Source organism: Lytechinus pictus, chromosome 14 (assembly GCF_037042905.1).
Source record: "Lytechinus pictus isolate F3 Inbred chromosome 14, Lp3.0, whole genome shotgun sequence".
NCBI classification, from domain to species: domain Eukaryota; kingdom Metazoa; phylum Echinodermata; class Echinoidea; order Temnopleuroida; family Toxopneustidae; genus Lytechinus; species Lytechinus pictus.
The window spans coordinates 4,769,264-4,789,958 of record NC_087258.1 but is presented as its reverse complement, the minus strand read 5'-3'; the positions used below and the strand labels follow the sequence as shown (position 1 = coordinate 4,789,958).

Below are 20,695 nucleotides of genomic sequence, written 5' to 3'. Positions count from 1 at the left end.
AAATGGGTTTTTCACAGCTCTAATGGTTTTTTTTTATAGACTGAATGGCAGAGCAAATGGATAGATATGTCGAGAATATTGCAGTGCCCTGGACATTCTGTTATTGAAAAAGAGCAGGTGTCTGTCTTTCAGTAGTATCTCGACAACAGAGGATAGAGAGACTCCAGTGTACCCACGCTGAGGCGCTGATCAGGCAATGGGATATTTTCTGTCATATATTTCCCTTTTCCCTCCATTTTTTCCAGTTAAAGGTCAAGTCCACCCCAGGAAAATGCTGACTTGAATAAATAGAGAAAAATCACACTAGCATAGTGCTGAAAATTTCATCAAAATCGGATGTAAAATGAGAAAGTTATGACATTTTAAAATTTCGCTTATTTTTCACAAAACAGTGATATGCACAACTAGGTGAGTCAGTCGATGATGTCCATCACTCACTATTTCTTTTGTTTTTTTATTGTTTGAATTATACAATATTTCATTTTTTACAGATTTGACAATAAGGACCAACTTGATTGAACCATTTATTATTAAACAATGATAATTCCACATGTTCAGGGAGGAATTAATCGTTGTATCACTTGACAATGAGGAGAAAAATATAATATTTCATATAATAAAATACAAAAGAAATAGTGAGTGGATTATGCCATAGTCTCCTCATTTGCATACCGACCAGGATGTGCATAAAATGTCATAACTTTCTTATTTTACATCCGATTTTGATGAAATTTTCAGTGTTATGCTTGTTGGATTTTTCTCTTTTTATTCAAATCAACTTTCTGTTGGGGTGGACTTGTCCTTTAACATATTTAATTGAGAATTCGAGGATAGCGATTTGAGAGTTTATCACGTTTAGAACACCTCGCCCCTTCCTACCTTGATATTTATCACTTTTATACTCATGATATTGTAATTGACAATCAAAATTTCACCAAGACCTTGTCTCATAAGGGTGTGTGATTGATCCATTCAATTGTAAATAGTAAGGGCTGACACATCGAATCTGTCATAATATAGTTTTCTGAAACGTATATATCAGCAGATCGAACCATATACGCCTTTTGACTTGAACATGTGAAAAAGCTCTCTGTTGCGAGAGAATCCACTGTCAATCCCTTCTGTAAAGATTATAAAAAGAACCAAATGAAAAGAGACTTCCAAGAGGCCTGATTAATTTATTTACCCGAGTTATTAGTGTAATCTCTGAGTGTACGTAAAATAACCAGGGTGGACAAACCAGAGTGTTTGCATACTTGGAAATTGAATAACCGCGGTTCAATTAGGAAAGTTCTAAGTAAAAATCGATGAGAAAGGTGAAATACACGCTTTGTTGAAGAATTAAAGTGAAATAATGAAAGAGATTTGGAATTTTCTACCTTTGCCTATAGTTTACGTGTTAATGTGGCTAAAGCTACTGAAATAGTACGTTTGTTACTTTTTTCCGGGAGCGGAGGGGGGGGGGGGGTTCTATTTTACAACATGAAGAATCCAATTTCAATTTTTATTTTGCGCATTTGCCCATACTTTATTGAAAAGAAAAAAAATATTTAAAAAAAACAACGAAAAAGCCTATTTTTTTTATTTCAATCCACGAAATCCTAAACAACTTTAAGTATTTTCCCTCATTAAATGCTCTGTGCATTTATCACTTTTATAATTACCCTGCCCTTTCAACAGTAATTAGATATTCTCATTCAATAGCATCTCAAAAATTTACTTTCTTTTTAACCATGAGGTAGGAGCAGTGGCGTACCTAGGATTTTCCACAGGGGGGGCAAAACCGTCCGCTAAAAAATTTGACAAGCAAAAAAAAAAAAAAAAAAAAAAAAGTCTTCGATCACAAATAAAGGATTCCGTACCAGAAAAAAATTGAAAGGAAAAAAAAAAAAAAAGTCTTCGATCACAAATAAAGGATTCCGTACAAGAAAAAAATTGAGAAGCAAAAAAAAAAAAAAAAAAAAAAAAAAAAAGCTCGTCAGGGGGGGGGGGGCAAAAAAGGTTTTTGGAGCCCGTCAGGTGGGGCAAAGATACGTCTTTTGCATTGGCTGTGACTCGTCAGGGGGGGGGCAGAGTGCCCCCCTGCCCCCCCCCCCCCACCCGTAGGTACGCTAGTGGGTAGGAGTTTTAAGCCTAGAAGTTAATCCTATCACAAGTTGCAACAATCTGCTCATGGCTTATTTTGTATCATGGATTATCCTGGTGGTTGTGATCATCATTTCTCAGTGTTATTATTTTTTTATTTACCACTCACGAACAACAATGTAGGCCTAATTACCTTTCCAATGAGAGTTATTTGGAGAGTATAGGGCTCTACAGCAGTAGATCTAGGATTGTATCGCTTTGTATACGTGGAATTCAAGAGGGGCACAGTAATGTTTTATTGTTGGAACTGTTATGTTGTCGTTGGATCTAATGTTCTTTTATTTTCAACCAGTCTTAAATGAAGACAACGCAATGCAGGATATACAATTTATATATACATTTATTAAAGATGATTATAACTTGATGATGATGATGATGATGATGACAAATACATATATAAGTCTGATGGTGACTGTACTCTGAAGTATATGAAATAGACTCTGCAAACTAATGTAATATAACATGTAAACTCTTCTGTAGCTCTGTCTCTAAACCATTCCAAAATCTTAACTCCAATCTCTATTCTGTAACCAATCTGACTGGGTTCAGAAGTGAACCCCTTTTATATTGGTCTGGTCAAGACTCTACTACCAAACAGGTGTTGGTCAACCTTGGACGCTTGACCAAAACAATCTGCACGTTATAACTTTACTCTGAATTGGGTGAGTTGACCTTTTCGGGAGAACATGAAATGTAGTGAATAATAAACCCATAAAATGTGTGTGCGTCAGAAGTTTAGCTGGAAGAAGAATGAGTAATATAAAGTTGGAGTTGGTATACTTCCTGTAGAAGTATTGATTATGTATTGATATATTATTGAGTATGTGAGATATGTCTTATCACCACATAACAGAACCATATTGAGAAAAAAAAAGAAATAAGATACGCCCCTCAGATTCATATAGGCCTATACCCTTTCGATCATTTTGGGGGAAAAAAACAAGGGCCAGTATTCCTGTCTACAATTGACTGTATATCGCTCCTGAATATGCAGTGTTCAAGTTTTCTCTGTTTGTACATTACCCCCCCCCAAAAAAAAAAAGAACGTGGAACGCGTTCGAGCTAATAAATGATTTTACATAGAGCGAGTATCTAAACAGAAAATTACAACAAAATATGTGAAAATGTGATTGCATGATCTGCTTGATGAATATATGGAAGGAAAATTTTCAACATTTTAAAAAGCCACAGAAGATTATGAACTAAATGTGCCCCATCAATTCTCATCAATATTTTTTGCTCACATGAATTTAGAAATCCATTAGCAATTATGTTTCTAATAAATTACAGGTGATAATATTATTTACTTTCATATAAGAACGTAAAATAATTCAACAAAAACGAGTTATCCGACATTCACAATAGGAACTGTGCCTCTCAGCCAATCAAAATCAAGGAAAGTTTATGAAACGCCCCCTGAATCCATCTCTAACTCTTAAAGGAGAATGAAACTCTTGGAGCAAGTTAGCTTTTGTGAAAGCAGAAAAATCAAAGAATAAGATCAACAAAACTTTGAGTAAAATAGGACTAGCAATAAAAGAGTTATGAGCATTTGAATGTCGAGATCACTAATGCTATGGAGATCCTCCCATTGGCAATGCGACCAAGATCTGTGATGTCACACACGTACAACTCTCCGGGACACTGAAAATATACCCCAAAACATCTCTTTTTGCTCATTCTAATCATATGACAAACGATTCATCAATGATATAATGTTGTGAAACCTCTGTACTTGTCATCTCATAAAGAGAACACCTCACCTTGTGATAGACTCTATAAAAGTGAGAATATAAGTGAAATAAGTACTAAAGTAATGAGGGAGTTGTACGTGTGTGATATCACAGATCTTGGTCGCATTGCCGTTGGGAGGATCTACATGGCACTAGTGATCTCAATATTCGAATGCTCATAACTTTCTTATTATTCATTCAATCTTCCTCAAACTTTCAACAATATGTTTCTTTGATTTTTCTCTTTGATATGGATTCAGCTGGTTTCAAGGGTTTCATTCTCCTTTAATTACTAGTATCATGTGACTAGTCACATGATAATTATTAAAGTCGGAGATTGATTTTGAGGACTTGTCGAGAAACCAAGCAAGGGCAAAGTCGGCAAACCATCAACATTTGGGAATTAAGTTCTCTCAGCTATCACATGGTGAGTAAGCATAGCTTCAGTTTGGGAACAATTGCAGAATACCCCACCACTTTTAACGGTTAGAACGATATTGTGGCGCTGACAGTGACACATTACACTTTCGCATGTTCTCGATCTCAGTCTCGGCTGAATTGAGCCGCCGATCTGCACAGCGCGAGCAAGATGGACGTGGAAGGTGTCAGGTTCCAGGCGTGGTGCGAAAGTGCACTTGTGCCACTGTTGTTAATTTATTAATTTGGGCCTGCTAGTGCTAGTGCCAATCGAAACCAAGGTCAAGGTTTCAGTTCCGTAATGAGGCCATTTGAGTTTCATAACTTTCAAGAAAGAAAAGGAAAGGAAAAAGGTTAAATATTTATCTTCTGAATACTGAATATTGTGTCAAAATCTATCACAAAAATTCAATTTTCATTCAAAAAGGTAAAAAATTTAGCTTGCTTGTGTTGCATGCTCATGATTTTTGATTTTACTAAGTGCTGATCACTTTTAGTTTTGGGAAAGTCCTTTTAGTCAGTGTGCCACATATTTTTATTTTGACAATTTTGTGGCTGTCGGTGAAAAATAACACAGAACCCACAGTAACTTTCAGTCAATGTTACAGATCGTTTGTGTACTCCATCCAAACCTCGTAGGACTAATGGGTGATGGTGCCAGAGAGTATGATGGTCACTGCAACAGTAAGCTTAATGGTCAATGTTTCAGGATATTGTTTACAGTTTACAGAATGATAGGAAGGATAATGTAAACACTGTTTGATACACAAGTGCTCCCAAACAATCAGCCTTTCATTGTTTGTCATAAGATGACACATAACAGGTGTACTTGTATATTGATGAAATTGGAAGAAAACATTGAAAATTTAACTGAAAGTTTGCTTGGTTACAACACATTTTTTTCTGAAGAAGATTACAATTAAATATTTACAATTGAAAAAGGTCTAAAATGAGCTACTATTCTGTTTATTTTTCAAATATTTCTTACTAGGAGGAGAAGAAGGATGCTTTTCTTTATTTTAATTGTTCTTGCCAGTTGTTGGCTGCAGACAAATGGAGAATTGACCTTTGACCTCAATGGGCAGTGGAAGCTGACCAATTCAAATGGCAGTAAGTAGAACTTTAATATATCCATAATCAATTCTAGTTATGTCTCAATCCATGCATGAAGTTTCAAAATTTTCTTTTTATTTCAAGGATTGTTTTCCTAGATTTCCTTTTATGAAGAAAAATATTCGCATTTAAATATACATAGTGGAATATACTTGTATATCAAAAGTTAGTGTATTTTTTAAAAGGACATTTTCAAAAGTAGAAGGAATAACAAACTTGTTTTACAATGAAAGTGTGATTGTTGAAGGGGTAGTAGCATTTACATTCACTGACAGGTTTTGCCCCCCCCCCCACGCTCCTTTTTTTTTTTTTCAATGTTGAAATGGCAGCTAATATTTTAGTGTGCTTTATTCTTTTGTTTTAATTACCATTTTAATCAATCAAGTGAATTTCCTACCCCAAGCATACATTTTAAAGCTTATACTAGTATTTCAGTTATCTTATTTAAGTGTTCAAGGTATTTATTTTAATTTTGTAAAGGAAAAGTGGTATGTAAGAATAAACATGACGTCGTAGGTATCGTAAATAAAAGCAGCGAGTTGGAAGCTAGATAGGGTACTTTATTGTGGAACAAATAAACAAAAATATAGTATACAGGTTTTGCCTTATATTTTTGAAGGAGAGGAGATTAAAAACTTTTATTTTACAATGTACATGTAAGTATTTGTTTGTGTGATGTTGAAGGGTTAGCAGCTTTTGCATTTGCTGGCAAGTTTTGTTTCATTTTATTTTGCTTTTTTCAGTGTTTTATTTTCTTTCTTTAACATGTTGTTTTGTAGGTATTTCCATTCCTGGTCAGGTTCCAGGGAGCGTTCACACTGACCTCATTTCATCGGGTATCCTGTCTGATCCATACTATCGATTCAATGATGATCTCTATAAATGGGTAGGCAGGGAGAACTGGACCTACACTCACAGCTTTACTGGTAAGCTTGTAGAAACTACCGAGCAGGGAAACAATTGCATGGGGGATGATTTTGCTCCCAAATGCTCAAAATAGCCGTTAAAAATTATTTTTTAAAACCATTAAAATACCCATTCACTCCAATTTATTTAAGGTTATCCAATGATTGCAGATTTAAGCTGTAGGTTTTTAAAAGTAGCCCCCGAAATAAAAACTTTGCCTTCTTCTGAAAGAGGGGTTAGATAATTAAATTGATCCAAGGCCATTGAAAGCCATTTCACCCACCCTTCTCTCTTCTCTAAACTCATTTAGATTATGTAATCATTTTTTTCTGATCTTAAGAATATTTCATGTATATTATATTTCCTAGTGAATTGATGAAGAAAACCAATGTAAAGCCAGTGAGCAAAGGGAAAAATCGAAAGTGTGTGCCTCCTTTTTACAAATGATTAACACCAATTACTTATAGTCTTTACAATTAGTTGAAAATATTCTGTTGATTCATATTAACCCCCGAAGTATTAATGATTTTATATTTCTTCATGCTTTGTATATTTGTATACCCACTATTTTGATACTTATTATTAAGTATTTCTGTAGATATGTTTTATATTGTTTTTTTTTAATGTAAAAGTTCGTACAATTCAGCTCTTGCTGCGAAGAGTCTTGAAATAAAATACCATTAGTCAAGATTTTAAAGCAGTGGCTGAAATATTTGAATTGATGAATCATTGGGATCTCATTCCATCCCACCGTGTCCGCTCTCTTTCATTTGGACCTTTTACAATGTTAATTTGTTTTAATCTGATGTGAATATTTTATGTTTTATTTCAGTGCCGAGTGAATTGGTGAAGAAACACAATGTAAAGCTGGTGAGCAAAGGCCTTGATACGATTGCAAACATCACTCTCAATGGCATTCCAGTTGGTTCATCAACAAACATGTTTGTACGTCATGTGTGGGATGTGACACCTGTATTGAAGGTTTGTTATTTATTTATAAATCAACAATCAATTATACTGTCTCCGTAAAATCTCATCTTCTTACATTACAACTCTATTTGCCATTGTTTATTTGAAGTAATCCCATTGTTTATGTCATAAATATTAATATTTCTTTATCACTTTCTATATGTATTACTCAAGTAAAATGTGTAACAATTCAGGATTGAAAACAACTTTGAATTAACTTTTTATGTCAAATTCATAGTTCTATTGCATTGAGTGTTTTGTAGCAGCCTTTTATTAATTTTGCATGGAGAAATTGGAACCAGGAAGACTGGAAGGGAAATCATGCTGAGCGGGCTCACTATTATTTTAGGCTCCTTATGAATTCATAAAGATAAACTGCATCTTGTGTTGTGCAAGATGTAGCCATTTGCTGCCATTGATTGCTAATAGGGAGCACTACAGTATCTTTATTTTGTGCTGCACCAAGAAGTCAAATTCAAGTTTATTCAATTTACTGGAGACTGTTTTGATGTTCAGAATGATTGAAAATACTTTATTTTATATCCCCCTGGGGATTGTTTCATGAAGCATCTCATTGATAATTTTCACTGACAAATTTTCTCTTAGCCAATCAGATGCAAGCATTTTGGTACCTTATAACAGTTGTCAGTGTAAGTCAATGGTAATCTGTTTCATGAAATGCTCCCCTGAACTAAATTTATCCCTGAAAAACAGGTTGGTGAGAATATCATCCAGGTTGCGTTTGAGTCACCGATCACCTTCTCGGCTACCAGGTTCAGCTCATACCCCTACGACGTACCCCCTGATTGCCCTCCTCCCGTACAACATGGGTTCTGTCATCCAAACTTCATCAGGAAAGAACAAAGTTCCTTCTCATGGGATTGGGGCCCAGGCTTTGCCCCTATCGGCATCTGGTGAGAGGATGTTTCTTCACATTTACCTTGAATGATCATTGGTTTTGTGTATTTTATTTAGCCATGACTTTTAAATGGATTTCAATGATTATTAGTGATATGTTTATTGCAAATCAATATATGCACTAAGTTATATCAGCCATTACTCATATAGGCCCTAATACTTCATTTGTTTTATACCAAAATTTGTATCTTACTTTCTCTCTATTATTGTTTTTTTTTATCATTACAAGAGATCTCTTTGTTTCTTTTAAAGCTGCCTCAGAAAATGTTTGCAAACTTTCAAGTATAATTTCAGTTTGATAATGGTATTATATTTGATGTTGTCACCCTAGAAAATTGCTCCTTATGAATTTAATTCAACTGTTCTCTAATTTCACATATATTGTTTGATTTGTTTTTTTTTCTAGGAAAGACATTTATTTGGAAGCATTTGATGATCCCATCCTCAGAGATGTGACTGCCATTTCATATGAATGTAAGTTTGAACATATATGTACTTAAGTGTTGTCAGTTGTGAACTTTTTTTTTTATAAAAAAAGTATCACTGTCAAAGTAGTAGTGTTATTATGATTTTATTTGACATATGCATGTTATGGTCCTGTGGTAAGTCTCTGGACTTTGAATCACAGTTAAATACATGAATTAAAAACAAGCGTGGCCACATGTTTCAAGGCAACCCCTTTATTTTTTCTTATCAATTAATACAGTGTAACACTTAAAATACATCCTCAAAGTAAAGAATTCAAGTTGCTTGAAAATCCAGTCCAGGTTCTGTTAAAAAGATAAATGTCATTTGATCAACTTATTAGAGAATGATGATTTTTCTTGATTTTGAGACCTTTCAGAGACATAGTATTGTACCATACTTATTTGACAAGTTAAACTCAGGAACCAGGAACTACTGTTTTGTGTCTCAATCATAATTAAGAAAACATTTATATGCCACAATATATTCTAACACAGTATCTGTTTTCCTTTGATTTATATTTGTGGAGGCGTGATAGCTCAGTCAGTATAGCAGGGGTTTTGGATCCGGTGACGCAGGTTCGATTCCCACTAGGTGCGCTAGTGCCATTTTGTAAGGCATTTAAATCCTCATTACCAGGTCTCTTGGAGAGGACCTTTATAGCTGTCGGTTCTCTGGTTGCTTGCTTACAAGCATTCATGCAATCAGGTAAAAAAAATAGCACCATCTTTCTTAAAATTATTGATTAATAACAAATCACCACTTACTTTTTATCTATTACTAGCGGGAAATTCTGTCTCCGAACCCCCAAATCCAGGATGGCTGAATATCACCATGTACTTTGATCTTGGGAACCTTCCCTCCAACGAGAGCATTAATGCCACAGTGCTGGTGTGGTTTCCTACCATGAATTATACAAAGATATTTGACATTGAGATTGATATTGACCATGACCAGATCAGCAAGCAAGTCTTTGTCCCAAAGGTAAGTGAGGCTGATTATTTCCTGATGGTAGATTAATCATAGAGGGTGTTTGATAAAGCTGTTCATTTACTAAAGACTTTAGATGCAACTTTCTTGGGTGCTTAATCAAATCTTCTATCTATTTTACCCACAGCATAAGTTAAAATACAATCTTTAGATGAAAATTCTTGATGTTAACAAGCATCTAAATGCAATGCTTATTATTTCTTAAAAGTTGGAAATTCAAACACTCATTAAAATTTTTGGTATCTCCCTAGGACGTATACTAGAAATCGGAAGTCTATGGTAATACATGTACAAAAACCTGCAGTCATTTGTAAATGTTACTGGGTAAGCTTATCTTCCAGTTACGGCCACACATAAACCTTGTTAGCCTAACAGAGCTATAACAGCATAGCCAGTCACATCTTTCAGAAGTGATGTCAAACGTTGATCCAAGCTGACGTTAGGCATCGCTGCAACATTACTGGTTGTAACCTTGTCTCTGTTAGCCCATTGTTAGAGTAACAATGTTTCTATGGGGCTGGTACAGGTCATTAGTTGCAAGTGAAGTTGTGTGGAAAGTTGATGATGATGGTGGTGCTATTATAATGAGAATTTTTTTACTAAAGAAAATCAGAGATGATGTTAGATATAAATATTCAGTAAGATCTGATTATGAGTGTTTGTATTACCCATTTTTTTATTTGATCCCTGGCATACGTACCTAAAAATCTCTGTTTGCAAAAGCATTTCATTGAATGGGGGGGTTGGTTGTATTTTGTTTATAGTTTCATGTTTCATCTTGACTTGTTTTCAGTTATATACTCACATTCTTAACACCTGATGTCTTTAACAGGCAGAATTATGGTACCCTCATGGGTATGGCTCCCAGACCCTATATCCTCTCAATGTCACCTTGAAGATTTCAAGGTCAGGTGAGACCAGCTCAAGGTCAATGAAGGTCGGATTTAGAAATGTGGAGCTTGTGCAAGAAAAGATTGCTAATAGTACAGGTAATGGTATTTCTTTATTTTATTTTATTTCATGAAATGGAGTGTGAGTTATGCTTCTCTTTTCCAAGATGCATGCTACATTGACCATGGAAGAGAGGTTGTTTATGTATGCATATTGGAAGAAAAATTTGGGTGACAAGGTCGCAGGTCGCAGAGGCCGGCACAGAGGTTATATGAAAAGTTTAGTAGTTAAAGGTGTATACTGTATTTCTGATACGGCAATGGTGGAAACGTAAGTTTTGACTGCGCATTTAAGATTTCATCTACTTTTTCCCCCCAATTTTTCTGAAAAGATTCCATGATGAGAGCTGGCTGTGTAAATCTTGAGAGACCATTTAATACTATCACAGCAGCCATGTTGAAAGGATCAATCTCCCAAGGAGTTCTCTGTGTCAGTGTAGCAAATAGTTTACTTCTACCATTGCACAATTTCTCTTTCTACCCCACTTCCAGGATTGTCCTTTTACTTCAAAATCAACAACATTCCCATCTTCATCAAGGGTTCTAACTGGATACCAGCGGATGCATTCCAGGAACGAATCACCCGCAGCAACCTGACCGGCCTCCTCCAGTCGGCAATTGATGCCAACATCCACGCCCTAAGAGTCTGGGGTGGGGGCGTCTACGAGCGAGATGAATTTTACGAGCTCTGCGATGAGCTTGGGATTATAGTATGGCAGGATTTTATGTTCGCCTGTGCTATGTATCCAGTTGATGAAGTGTTCCGTTCATCAGTTGCTGAAGAAGTCCACTATCAGGTAAGCCTTCTACCAACTAGGGGACCTATTACACAAAAGTTTGCAATCAAACAACTTCAGATATCGAACGCAACTTGATTTCAACCAGTCAAAAGAGCATATTTGGGATCTGCACTCAATGTTTTTGGTTGCATTCAAACTGTATCTGCAACAGATTTTGCAACACTATCATTGCTTAAATTGTTTGCTCAAGACATCAACATAAGTTTTGCCTTTAATTTGTCATATTTTGGTCATGAGTATGCATCTAAATGATTCTCTTTTCCTGTCTGTACTTATTATCTCTTGTCTTTGATTTTCAGGTGCGCAGATTGAGCAGTCACCCATCTATCATCGCATGGAGTGCAAATAATGAAAATGAGAAAGCATTGAGAAAAGATTGGTAAGTGACGTAGGACTTCTGAAGTTTTTAAATTACAGGAATAAGGTTCCCTTACATTTCTTAAGTTTGTTTCCAAATAAGCTCTGTGTAGGAAGTAAAACATTGCAACCTAATCGTGCTATGTATAGTTTGAAGATTGATCCATGTTTCATCTCTTCGTAAAGCTTATAATGAAATATGAGGAGGAGTATCGTGGTGTAGTGGTTCTGGCTAGCATTGCTTCATGAAAGGGTTGTGGGTTCAAATCCTACCCAAGGTATTAAATTCATTTTTTTTATGCTTGACTCAAGCCAGGTGAGTTACATGGGGACCTGGCGGGAATATGTTCCTCGATATTCAGAGAGTATAACTGCTGCTCTTCTTAAGCCAGGGTTATTGTGTTGTTTTATTGTAGAGCACTTAGGGAATTCTGATTAAGTGTTAATTACTATATTAGCAAGTAAGATACATGTAATTACCACAAATGAGATAACATCTAGCTTGCCATATACCAGCCATTCACAAAGTCATGCCCAACTTCACAAGCACCTTTATGAATCAGTCCCTTAATTTCCTTTACCTTGGTCTCCGTCCCATTACCTCAAACTCTTAGGTATGACACCAGCAGGAATTTCACCAGATATGAGAATGACTACATAGCCCTCTACATTGGGGTGATAAGAGAGATAGTCCTCTCACAAGCAACTGGTCTACCGTTTATGAGTTCTAGTCCCTCTAATGGTCTACTGACTGAGATGCAGGGCTGGGTGGCCAAGGACCCGTCTTCTGTGTATTATGGTGATGGTAAGAAACTTGGCGAAGGGGGGGGGGGTAGAAGTCTACTGGGCAAACCCGTCACTCGAGTTAATGGTCTGAATGTGCAATCTATAATGCCTTGTGTACTGAAAGCCCTGTCAAAACAGCAAGTCTTATATATGTGCTAGTCTTTGCTGTGAGACCCACTTGTTGATCAGGGTTTCAATCAGGGTATGTGCCTGCCGACTGGGAGGGGGAGTGCCATAAATCTGATTGTAAGTTACAAATGACTTTACAACGACTGATGACACTTCCTTATAGAAAATCATAAACTCTAAATTGTCATTGGAGCCATGATTTATCAAAGGAGCGAGCCTATTAAAAAAAAAATTGGAAAAAGAGAGAGGTTATCACCACCCATATGAAGAATTTGCCTGTGTCCTCAATGTTCCTAAAAAAAGAAGGGGCTCCACCCCCTCTGAATCCACGCTTAGTTTTAATCAATCAAACAGATTGAAGTTTGAAGCAAACAGACTTTTAACAACATAATAAATCAGTGAAAATCAAACGGTTAAGTGGTGTAAGTTATGGTGTCTTGGAAAACCGCAGACTCACATTTGAAGAAATTATTTTGAGGAGAATCATGATCAAGAAAATCCACTACAAGGGAAGGAGGTATAAAGAAAGGGAGGGGGCATTGGTAAGGTATGAAAGTAATAAGGTTTAAGTTTGAATAATTTTTTTTAGAAAGAAACAATAATCTTTTACAACTTATTGATGCAATTATAACTCCTGGGAGATACAGGTATACCCTGAAAGAAAGTGCACCTTGTTATTACCAAATGGTTTATTTTTTTTTCTTTTTAGAAATATGATTTGTTTTGTCTTTCCCCGTTAGTCCACTACTACAACTATAGTGCAGATTGTTGGGATGTATCCAGCTATCCTAAACCACGTTTTGCCTCAGAGTATGGAGTCCAGTCCTGGCCGTCGTTCAGGACACTCGGTCCTGTTTCCATAGCAACTGACTGGTCCTACTCCAGTGCATTCAGTAACCACAGACAGCACCACATGTTTGGTGAGTGATATCTGATATTGGAGCCTAAAACTCACAAACTTAGCTTTCAACTTCAGCCCCTCGATACTTAAGCTTGCATTTTTTGGATACATTATGTATAGCTTTCTTCGGAATAGTATATTGTTGCAACAAGTTGCATTTTTTCATAACTATATGTTGGAGCCATTAATTTGTCTCGCCTGCATAGCGAGACTATAGGCGCCGCTTTTTCGACGGGGACGGTGGCAGTGGCGTCGTCAACATTGAAATCTTAACCAAAGTTAAGTTTTTGAAATGTCATCATAACTTAGAAAGAATATGGACCTAGTTCATGAAACTTGGACTTGTTTCATTTTGTCATGCTATTTTTCAATTCATTTCATTATCCACACTGTTTTGAATTCATGTAAATTCATTTAAAATGTATGTACAAGTGAAATGTGGACATAAACTGAAATTGAAACTGAATGCTGAAAACAGAGCTGCCAACCAGAACAAGAACATTTCAGTATTTTCAAAGCTGAAAATCAGTATTTTGGTGATGAAATCAGTATTTTCAAAGAAATACTATAGGACAACACATAAAACTGAAACTTTTGCAATCAGTATTGTGCATGAAAGCATCAGTATTCTCATCTTCAGTACTAAATACCCCATTTTCAGATCACCAGTCTTGTGTAATTTACTTAAAGGTCAAGTCCACCCCAACAAAAAGTCAACAAAAAGTCAATTTGAATAAAAAGAGAAAAATCCAACAAGCATAACACTGAAAAATTTATCAAAATCGGATGTAAAATAAGAAAGTTATAACACTTTTAAAGTTTCGCTTAATTTCACAAAACAGTTATATGCACATCCTGGTTGGTATGCAAATGAGGAGACTATGACGTCATCCACTCACTATTTCTTTTGTATTTTATTATAGGAAATATGAAATATTCTAATTTTCTCCTCATTGTCAAGAAATACAACGATTAATTCCTCCCTGAACATGTGAAATTAGCATTGTTTAATACTATATGGTTCAGTCAAGTTGGTCTTCATTGTCAAATCTACTAAAAATGAAATATTGTATAATTCAAACAATAAAAAACAAAAGAAATAGTGAGTGATGGACATCATCGACTGACTCACCTGTTGTGCATATCACTGTTTCGTGAAAAATAAGCGAAACTTTAAAATGTCATATCTTTCTTATTTTACATCCAATTTTGATGAAATTTTCAGCATTATGCTAGTTTAATTTTTCTCTATTTCTTCAAGTCCGCATTTTCCTGGGGTGGACTTGACCTTTAAATTCTGAAACTCCAATAAAAATTGAAAGATGATATAATTTCTGTTCAGGCCTCACATTGGCTGTTTATGCAAGGTATGCCAGTTGGAGACTACATCCATCTTTGAATTTTCTTCTGACATTATTTTCCATTTTTTTCTCGAAGGTCAGGCCCAGATATTGGCTCAGATCCAGAGACATTTCAACCTACCATCATCAAAAGATCACCTTGTTTACTTCAAGGATTTGCTCTACCTAACACAAGTATGTTTGGATTCAATGTTTAATCCTTTTTCAAAAGCTTTGGGATCATGGTCTTAAATCCATGATGTCATACTATTCAAGAGAGGGGGATAGAACAATAGATCATCCCCCTGAACAATAGGTTTACCGCTTGGATTTACACCAGTGTTAGCGATTCATCTTAGCATCTCTCTTAAATATGTATGATGAAGAGAAATAATAACAATAAAAAACAGAGAAACAGGGAAAGAATTGAAAAATCTAAAGTAAAAAAACAAACAGATGAAGAAATACTATTAAAGACTTTTAATCCCCTATGCTGACCGTGAATGGCATCTCAAAGCACTTTATATCTCACAGAACAGATGCTATAGAAATACCAACTATTATAAATCAATATAATGAATTTTTGAAGGGGGCAAAAGCAGAATATCATGAAAGACAGGAAACAGAAATCACAGGGAAAATGGTTTTTGCTCAAAAGAATGTAATTCCTCTCATAGAATTTGTCCAGCTGTTATGAAGTTAGATTTTCATTTTGTTTACTATTTGTGTGATAAATATAATATACTGGTATCTTACAAAATGAGGTCATCAACAAAAGGTATTTTATGAGTTACCCAACAATGCATGTAGATGCAATACTGATATGACAGTAGATCACTTTTAACAATAACATATGCATACTTTTCAAACAAAGGTGTTCTCAACATCAAGAAAACTTTCCAGAGACTTGTCAGACCTAGCAACAAATAAATTATACATAAAACTGGATCCCAAGTATTGCAGCTTCTTAGGTCTTTATTATTACTAAAAAGGTAAAGGAATACCTAAGAAGATAAACATCCATAACTTTGTTTCACTTTGTAAACAGCCCTATTATAGTGATTAATGACATGTTTAATAGATTTCTTGTGCAGATATAACCCAATATAGGTATTAGCGTGACTGATTTGTTTTTTGTGTAGGTATCCCAAGCCTTGTGCATCAAGTTTGAAACAGAGCATTATAGACGGCTTCAGAGCATCTTGGTCGATGGTCAAGGTCACTGTATGGGGGCGCTCTACTGGCAGCTAAATGATATCTGGCAGGCTCCCTCGTGGTCATCAATAGGTCAGTCATTTATCACCCACATTGTAAACATAAAACTTATATTGGCCCAGAGACAGATTGTCAACAAGATTTGTACGTAATAATTGTGAAAGAGCATTCCCTCACAACTGAACCATTTCCCCCATTTCCATGAAATTTTGAGAGAATAACGGATGCTTTGATGAAGTTTTAGCCAGCTTATACCAGCATACATAATTTTTTCGTGTAATAATAATTCTTAATACCAAGAATCACCTTTTGAAAATAATACAATAACCATTTCTTGTATACGAATGTCAACATACTCATGGTAAAATGTCAATAAGTGATGTCCCTTTTGAGGGAATGCAGGAATTATTCTTGATTTAGATACATTGTGTATATTCAGATACTTTTGTGATACAGTGATTTTCAATTGATATTTTATCAACTTGTCAGTTTAAGGATTTAGTGATGATACCTTACTTTAGTAAGATATTTTCTTTTTGTCTTATTCCATAAAAAAAAGAATTTGGGATGTGCTTGAAATCATCTGATTATTATTTTGCAAATCTCAGGAAGAAGTATTGAAAAAAAGACAATTAGCATTGGTATGTGGTACACACATTATTGATATTGAATATTAGCAAGCACTGATTTGACCTCTGACCCCACAGAATATGGAGGCCAGTGGAAGATGCTTCATTACTATGTGAAGGATTTCTTCTCTCCCATCCTTGCCTCGGGCATGATACAAGATGAAGAGCTGTATGGCTACTCAGTCACAGAAACAGACAACCTTGTCGATGCTAGCTTCGTCACCTCCATCTGGTCTTGGACAGATCTGAAACCAAAGTATCAAGTTACCAATCAGTTTTCTCAGGTAAGTCCTTTGAAATTGGACATTCAATCATTTATTTCAGTCATCATAAAAATAAAAGGAGAATTAGCATAGACAATCAGAGGTAAGAAAACAAGAAAATACAATTACATAAAACGATTTTATGGGAATTGGAGACAACAAAAAAGAGAAAGAAGCCTAATAAAACACTGACTCCTGTATACAGACTCAAAGCAAGTACATTGTATATATTACAAAATAAACACATTTAACCGACAAACAGAGGGGGAGGGGGAGAAATTACTTTACTAATGTTGAGATTATATGAAGAATATATTTTCAGTAAAATTTTCATTATAGCAAAAAATTACTCTGAATTACGGTTTCCTTTTGTCTTTTCTGGGATTCACTGTATATCATATCTCTATCATGAGTTGGGACAAATCAATATTGTTCAAAATATCAATATTTTATACACTAGTAGATGAGTACTCTACAGGAACTAATTGTTATTATATGACACCAAGATAGATCCTTGTCATATGATTGGTTGTTTGATATCGATAATTCAACCCATTTTACATTGACATCATCAACTGTTTAATTTTGGATCCATACAATTTTGTCCATTCCACGCGCGCACCACCGAGACTGCAGGCACCACAAGTAAAACCACTCCTGTTTGCAGTGCACATGTTGTATGTACGTGATAATCAACAGACTGAGCTCCCATTGCATGACCATAGTTTGCATCGAGATTCATAAATTCTATATGAAAAAGAATCTATTTTTAGGTGTCATATAAACAAATAATTAATGTTTATGAGTGCAATAGACAGAAAACTTCATTCGGTGAAAGATGAAATGAATGATCCATTCAACTCGGCTACACCTCGTTGAATAGATCATTTCATCTTTCACCTCCTGAAATATTCTATCCATTGCATTCATAAATATTAATTATCATTTCATTTCATCTTTTCCAGAATGCACTATCATCTAAGATGGTCCTCAGAATACCCCTCGATGACCTCCTTCAGAAAGCAGCGTGTGGTTCAAACCCTCTTCCCACTTGCTTTGTAACCATGGTGATATACCATAACAACTCCACCCAACTCTCACCAATCAATCCTCTCTTTCTGTCATCCTTCAGTGATGTGATTGGACTAAAGAAACCAGTTATAAGAGTAAGTCATCTGTCTTGTTTTGGTAAATTACCAATTTTTTTCCTACTTTTTGTTTGGTCTCATCTCCATTGTCTAATCCTAGTCTCCGATCAGGTTGTCTAACAAAAAGAGAAAGAAAGGAAAACCATATTCTATATATACTATGATCATATGAATTGCCTCCAAATTTCGTTATTTCATTCATTGGTAACGGATATTTAAAAGAAAATGATCATTAAAAATCTGTTAATTGGCAACCTGATGTAAAATTTCAAAATCACTGTCTCTCCTTGCCAACCTGCACGTTTCCTACTTCAAAACATGATAACCTTTATGAAAGAATGTCAAGTACTTCAGGTATATATATTTCCTTTCTAGTGCAATGATGAAAGAAGAATTCTGGTGTTGCCAACTTGAGAAATGAAATGTGTTCACCTCCAAGTATGTTCTTTTCACTAATGGTTTGACTCTTTTTCTTCTCCTTTTTTTGTAATTGTCCCTATGTAGATCTCTTCTGTCAGCAAAGTTTTAACAGATGAGTTCCTCATTACCCTCAAAACCAGCAGCATTGCTCCATTCACTTGGCTGGACAGCGGTGGTCTTAGAGGGCGCTTCTCACAAAATGGCTTCCTAATGATGACGCCCTCGATATCGGTGACTTTCTTTGCATGGGAGTCAATGTCTACCGAAGAACTTGCCAACTCACTCACAGTTTCATCTTTAATGGACTTGTATTGAAGAATGATTTTGGATTGAAACTGGTTTAAAGCTTTTGACAGTCTTGTCACACATTGCATTGTAGGAGTTTTTAGAGATAAACAAAGCCTGTTACAAATCGCAATCCATGCCTTGCAGTGCAATTTTTTAATACTTTTTCTGAAGTAAAATCCACTTTGTGCAATCTTTACTCTGATCAATGGATGTATGGGTTGGAAATGATTATAACTATGTTATAAAAGTAATGAATTCCACCTTCAGAATTCAACCCTTTAGACTTATTTGTTTTCAAACTAAAGTAGAATTTTTACACCATTTAAAATGATGTTATTGTTAATGGTGTGTAAATTGAAATCTGAATTAAAAAGATTAAGAAGTAATGATGTTAAATATCTTAGCACTAATAAGTTTACTTGTACAGATGTCCAGGCTCAAATCCCTCAAATATTGTTGGGATGAATTTTGTAGCATTTTGATAGAAGATGATGATATTATTAAGCATGTGTAATCGCAGTATTCTTTCATCTAATGTAATTGTATGTTTATTGTTATGCAAGTATTGTTTATTGTTGCCTACTCCTGGTCAAATGCTTCCAAACAATATTTGGCAACTATTTTGTTTAGTCATTAATCTGTGGATCAAGTATTATTGTTTGAGACGGGGAAGCCACTAGAATTATGTTTCTAGTATTTTATCTGTTTTTAGTCTGCTTTCATAATGAGTTCAGACAGAAGAGAAACTTTGATAAAGCATTATTTACCATCATTTTATCATCATAAAATTTGATAAAATTCTATAATTATTTGTTGTTTATTTGCTTTATCGTGGAAATTTCAAAATTGACCCCTTCAGCATGTGCTGCTGGTCAACATATGTGAATGTATATATACTGAAATATAATAACGCATGACTATTTTTGGTATATTTCACTATTTCAGATCTTTTTATTAATCTCTTTTTTTTCATACATGTGTATAAAACGATCTTCCTTGTTACAAAATTGATTACAGCAATGGTGTTGGCAGTCTAAGTTTTTACACCATTGAAACATAAAATGCGAATCATTGTAATTTCATATGATAAACCAAAAAAAAGATATTGAGAAAAGACATCTGCTTTCTTATTACATATTCATAATGGCATGCATAGAAATAAAAACCTTTAATAACTTTGTAATTACTCATCTATCATAATGAAATGCTCATATTTCCATTAATTTCCATTGGAAAATTTCTTATTTTTAAATTCAAATTTAGATTTGAATTATCTTGAATTGTATTTTTTAAACAGTACTAAGTTGCCTGATGTGACTTAATAAATTAATATGCAGATTGATAGCATTGTGTGTTTTACCCTACTGATTTTAAGTAAATATTATAGCACTTCCTTTTTTGGTCCTACGTTTTATTAAAAATGGTATAACCCTTTTTGACTTGGAGCCACCGTTTGCGCTTGTCAGATAAATTCTAAAAGATCCAGTTTCAAAATTAACAAACTTAAAGTTTCTCTTCTTTTTTCAAAATCTATGCTTTTAGTAATTTGATTGATTGATTTTAAACATATAAAAATAAATTACACAGGGCAGCCCAAAGGCTTAATATAAATCTCATGAGTTTAAGAAATAGAAATGAAGTCAGCTACAGCTACATTTGTAGTAATCACAATAAAAAGGGAAAACATTCAATGCATAATTCATATAAGGACAAAGTACACCTTAAGAGAATAAATGAGAGGTTGAATAATGATTGGCAGAGGGAGATAGAGAGAGAGAGAGAGCAAGAAAGAAGAGAGAAAAAAGGAGGAAAA

At 34.9% G+C, this 20,695-nt stretch overlaps 1 protein-coding gene across 2 annotated transcripts; it reads left to right on the top strand.

The window, feature by feature from the left end:
* The first annotated feature begins 3,965 nt into the window (after nt 1–3,965).
* LOC129276746 (beta-mannosidase-like) lies at nt 3,966–20,561 on the top strand. Of its 2 annotated transcripts, none has more exons than XM_064109240.1 (17): nt 3,966–4,305; nt 5,287–5,405; nt 6,188–6,334; nt 7,147–7,295; nt 7,998–8,197; nt 8,608–8,675; nt 9,451–9,650; nt 10,489–10,645; nt 11,099–11,403; nt 11,706–11,785; nt 12,378–12,568; nt 13,419–13,598; nt 15,017–15,114; nt 16,062–16,206; nt 16,842–17,047; nt 17,992–18,192; nt 18,679–20,561. In XM_064109240.1, exons 2-17 carry the CDS (start codon nt 5,300–5,302, stop codon nt 18,907–18,909), a joined length of 2,664 nt encoding a protein of 887 aa, XP_063965310.1. In that variant the 5' UTR covers nt 3,966–4,305; nt 5,287–5,299; the 3' UTR covers nt 18,910–20,561. The 2 variants fall into 2 exon arrangements, with proteins under 2 accessions (XP_063965310.1, XP_063965312.1); XM_064109242.1 differs by having other exon boundaries at nt 4,198–4,305; nt 5,332–5,405; nt 18,679–20,490.
* The last annotated feature ends 134 nt before the right edge of the window (nt 20,562–20,695 follow it).

Excerpts from the sequence above, each read along its gene's own strand:
- LOC129276746 (XM_064109240.1), top strand. The coding sequence starts at position 5,300 with ATGCTTTTCTTTATTTTAATTGTTCTTGCCAGTTGTTGGCTGCAGACA. Across the intron at positions 11,786-12,377 it reads AAAGCATTGAGAAAAGATTG|GTATGACACCAGCAGGAATT; the intron begins GTAAGTGACGTA and ends TCAAACTCTTAG. Across the intron at positions 16,207-16,841 it reads TCCCTCGTGGTCATCAATAG|AATATGGAGGCCAGTGGAAG; the intron begins GTCAGTCATTTA and ends CTGACCCCACAG.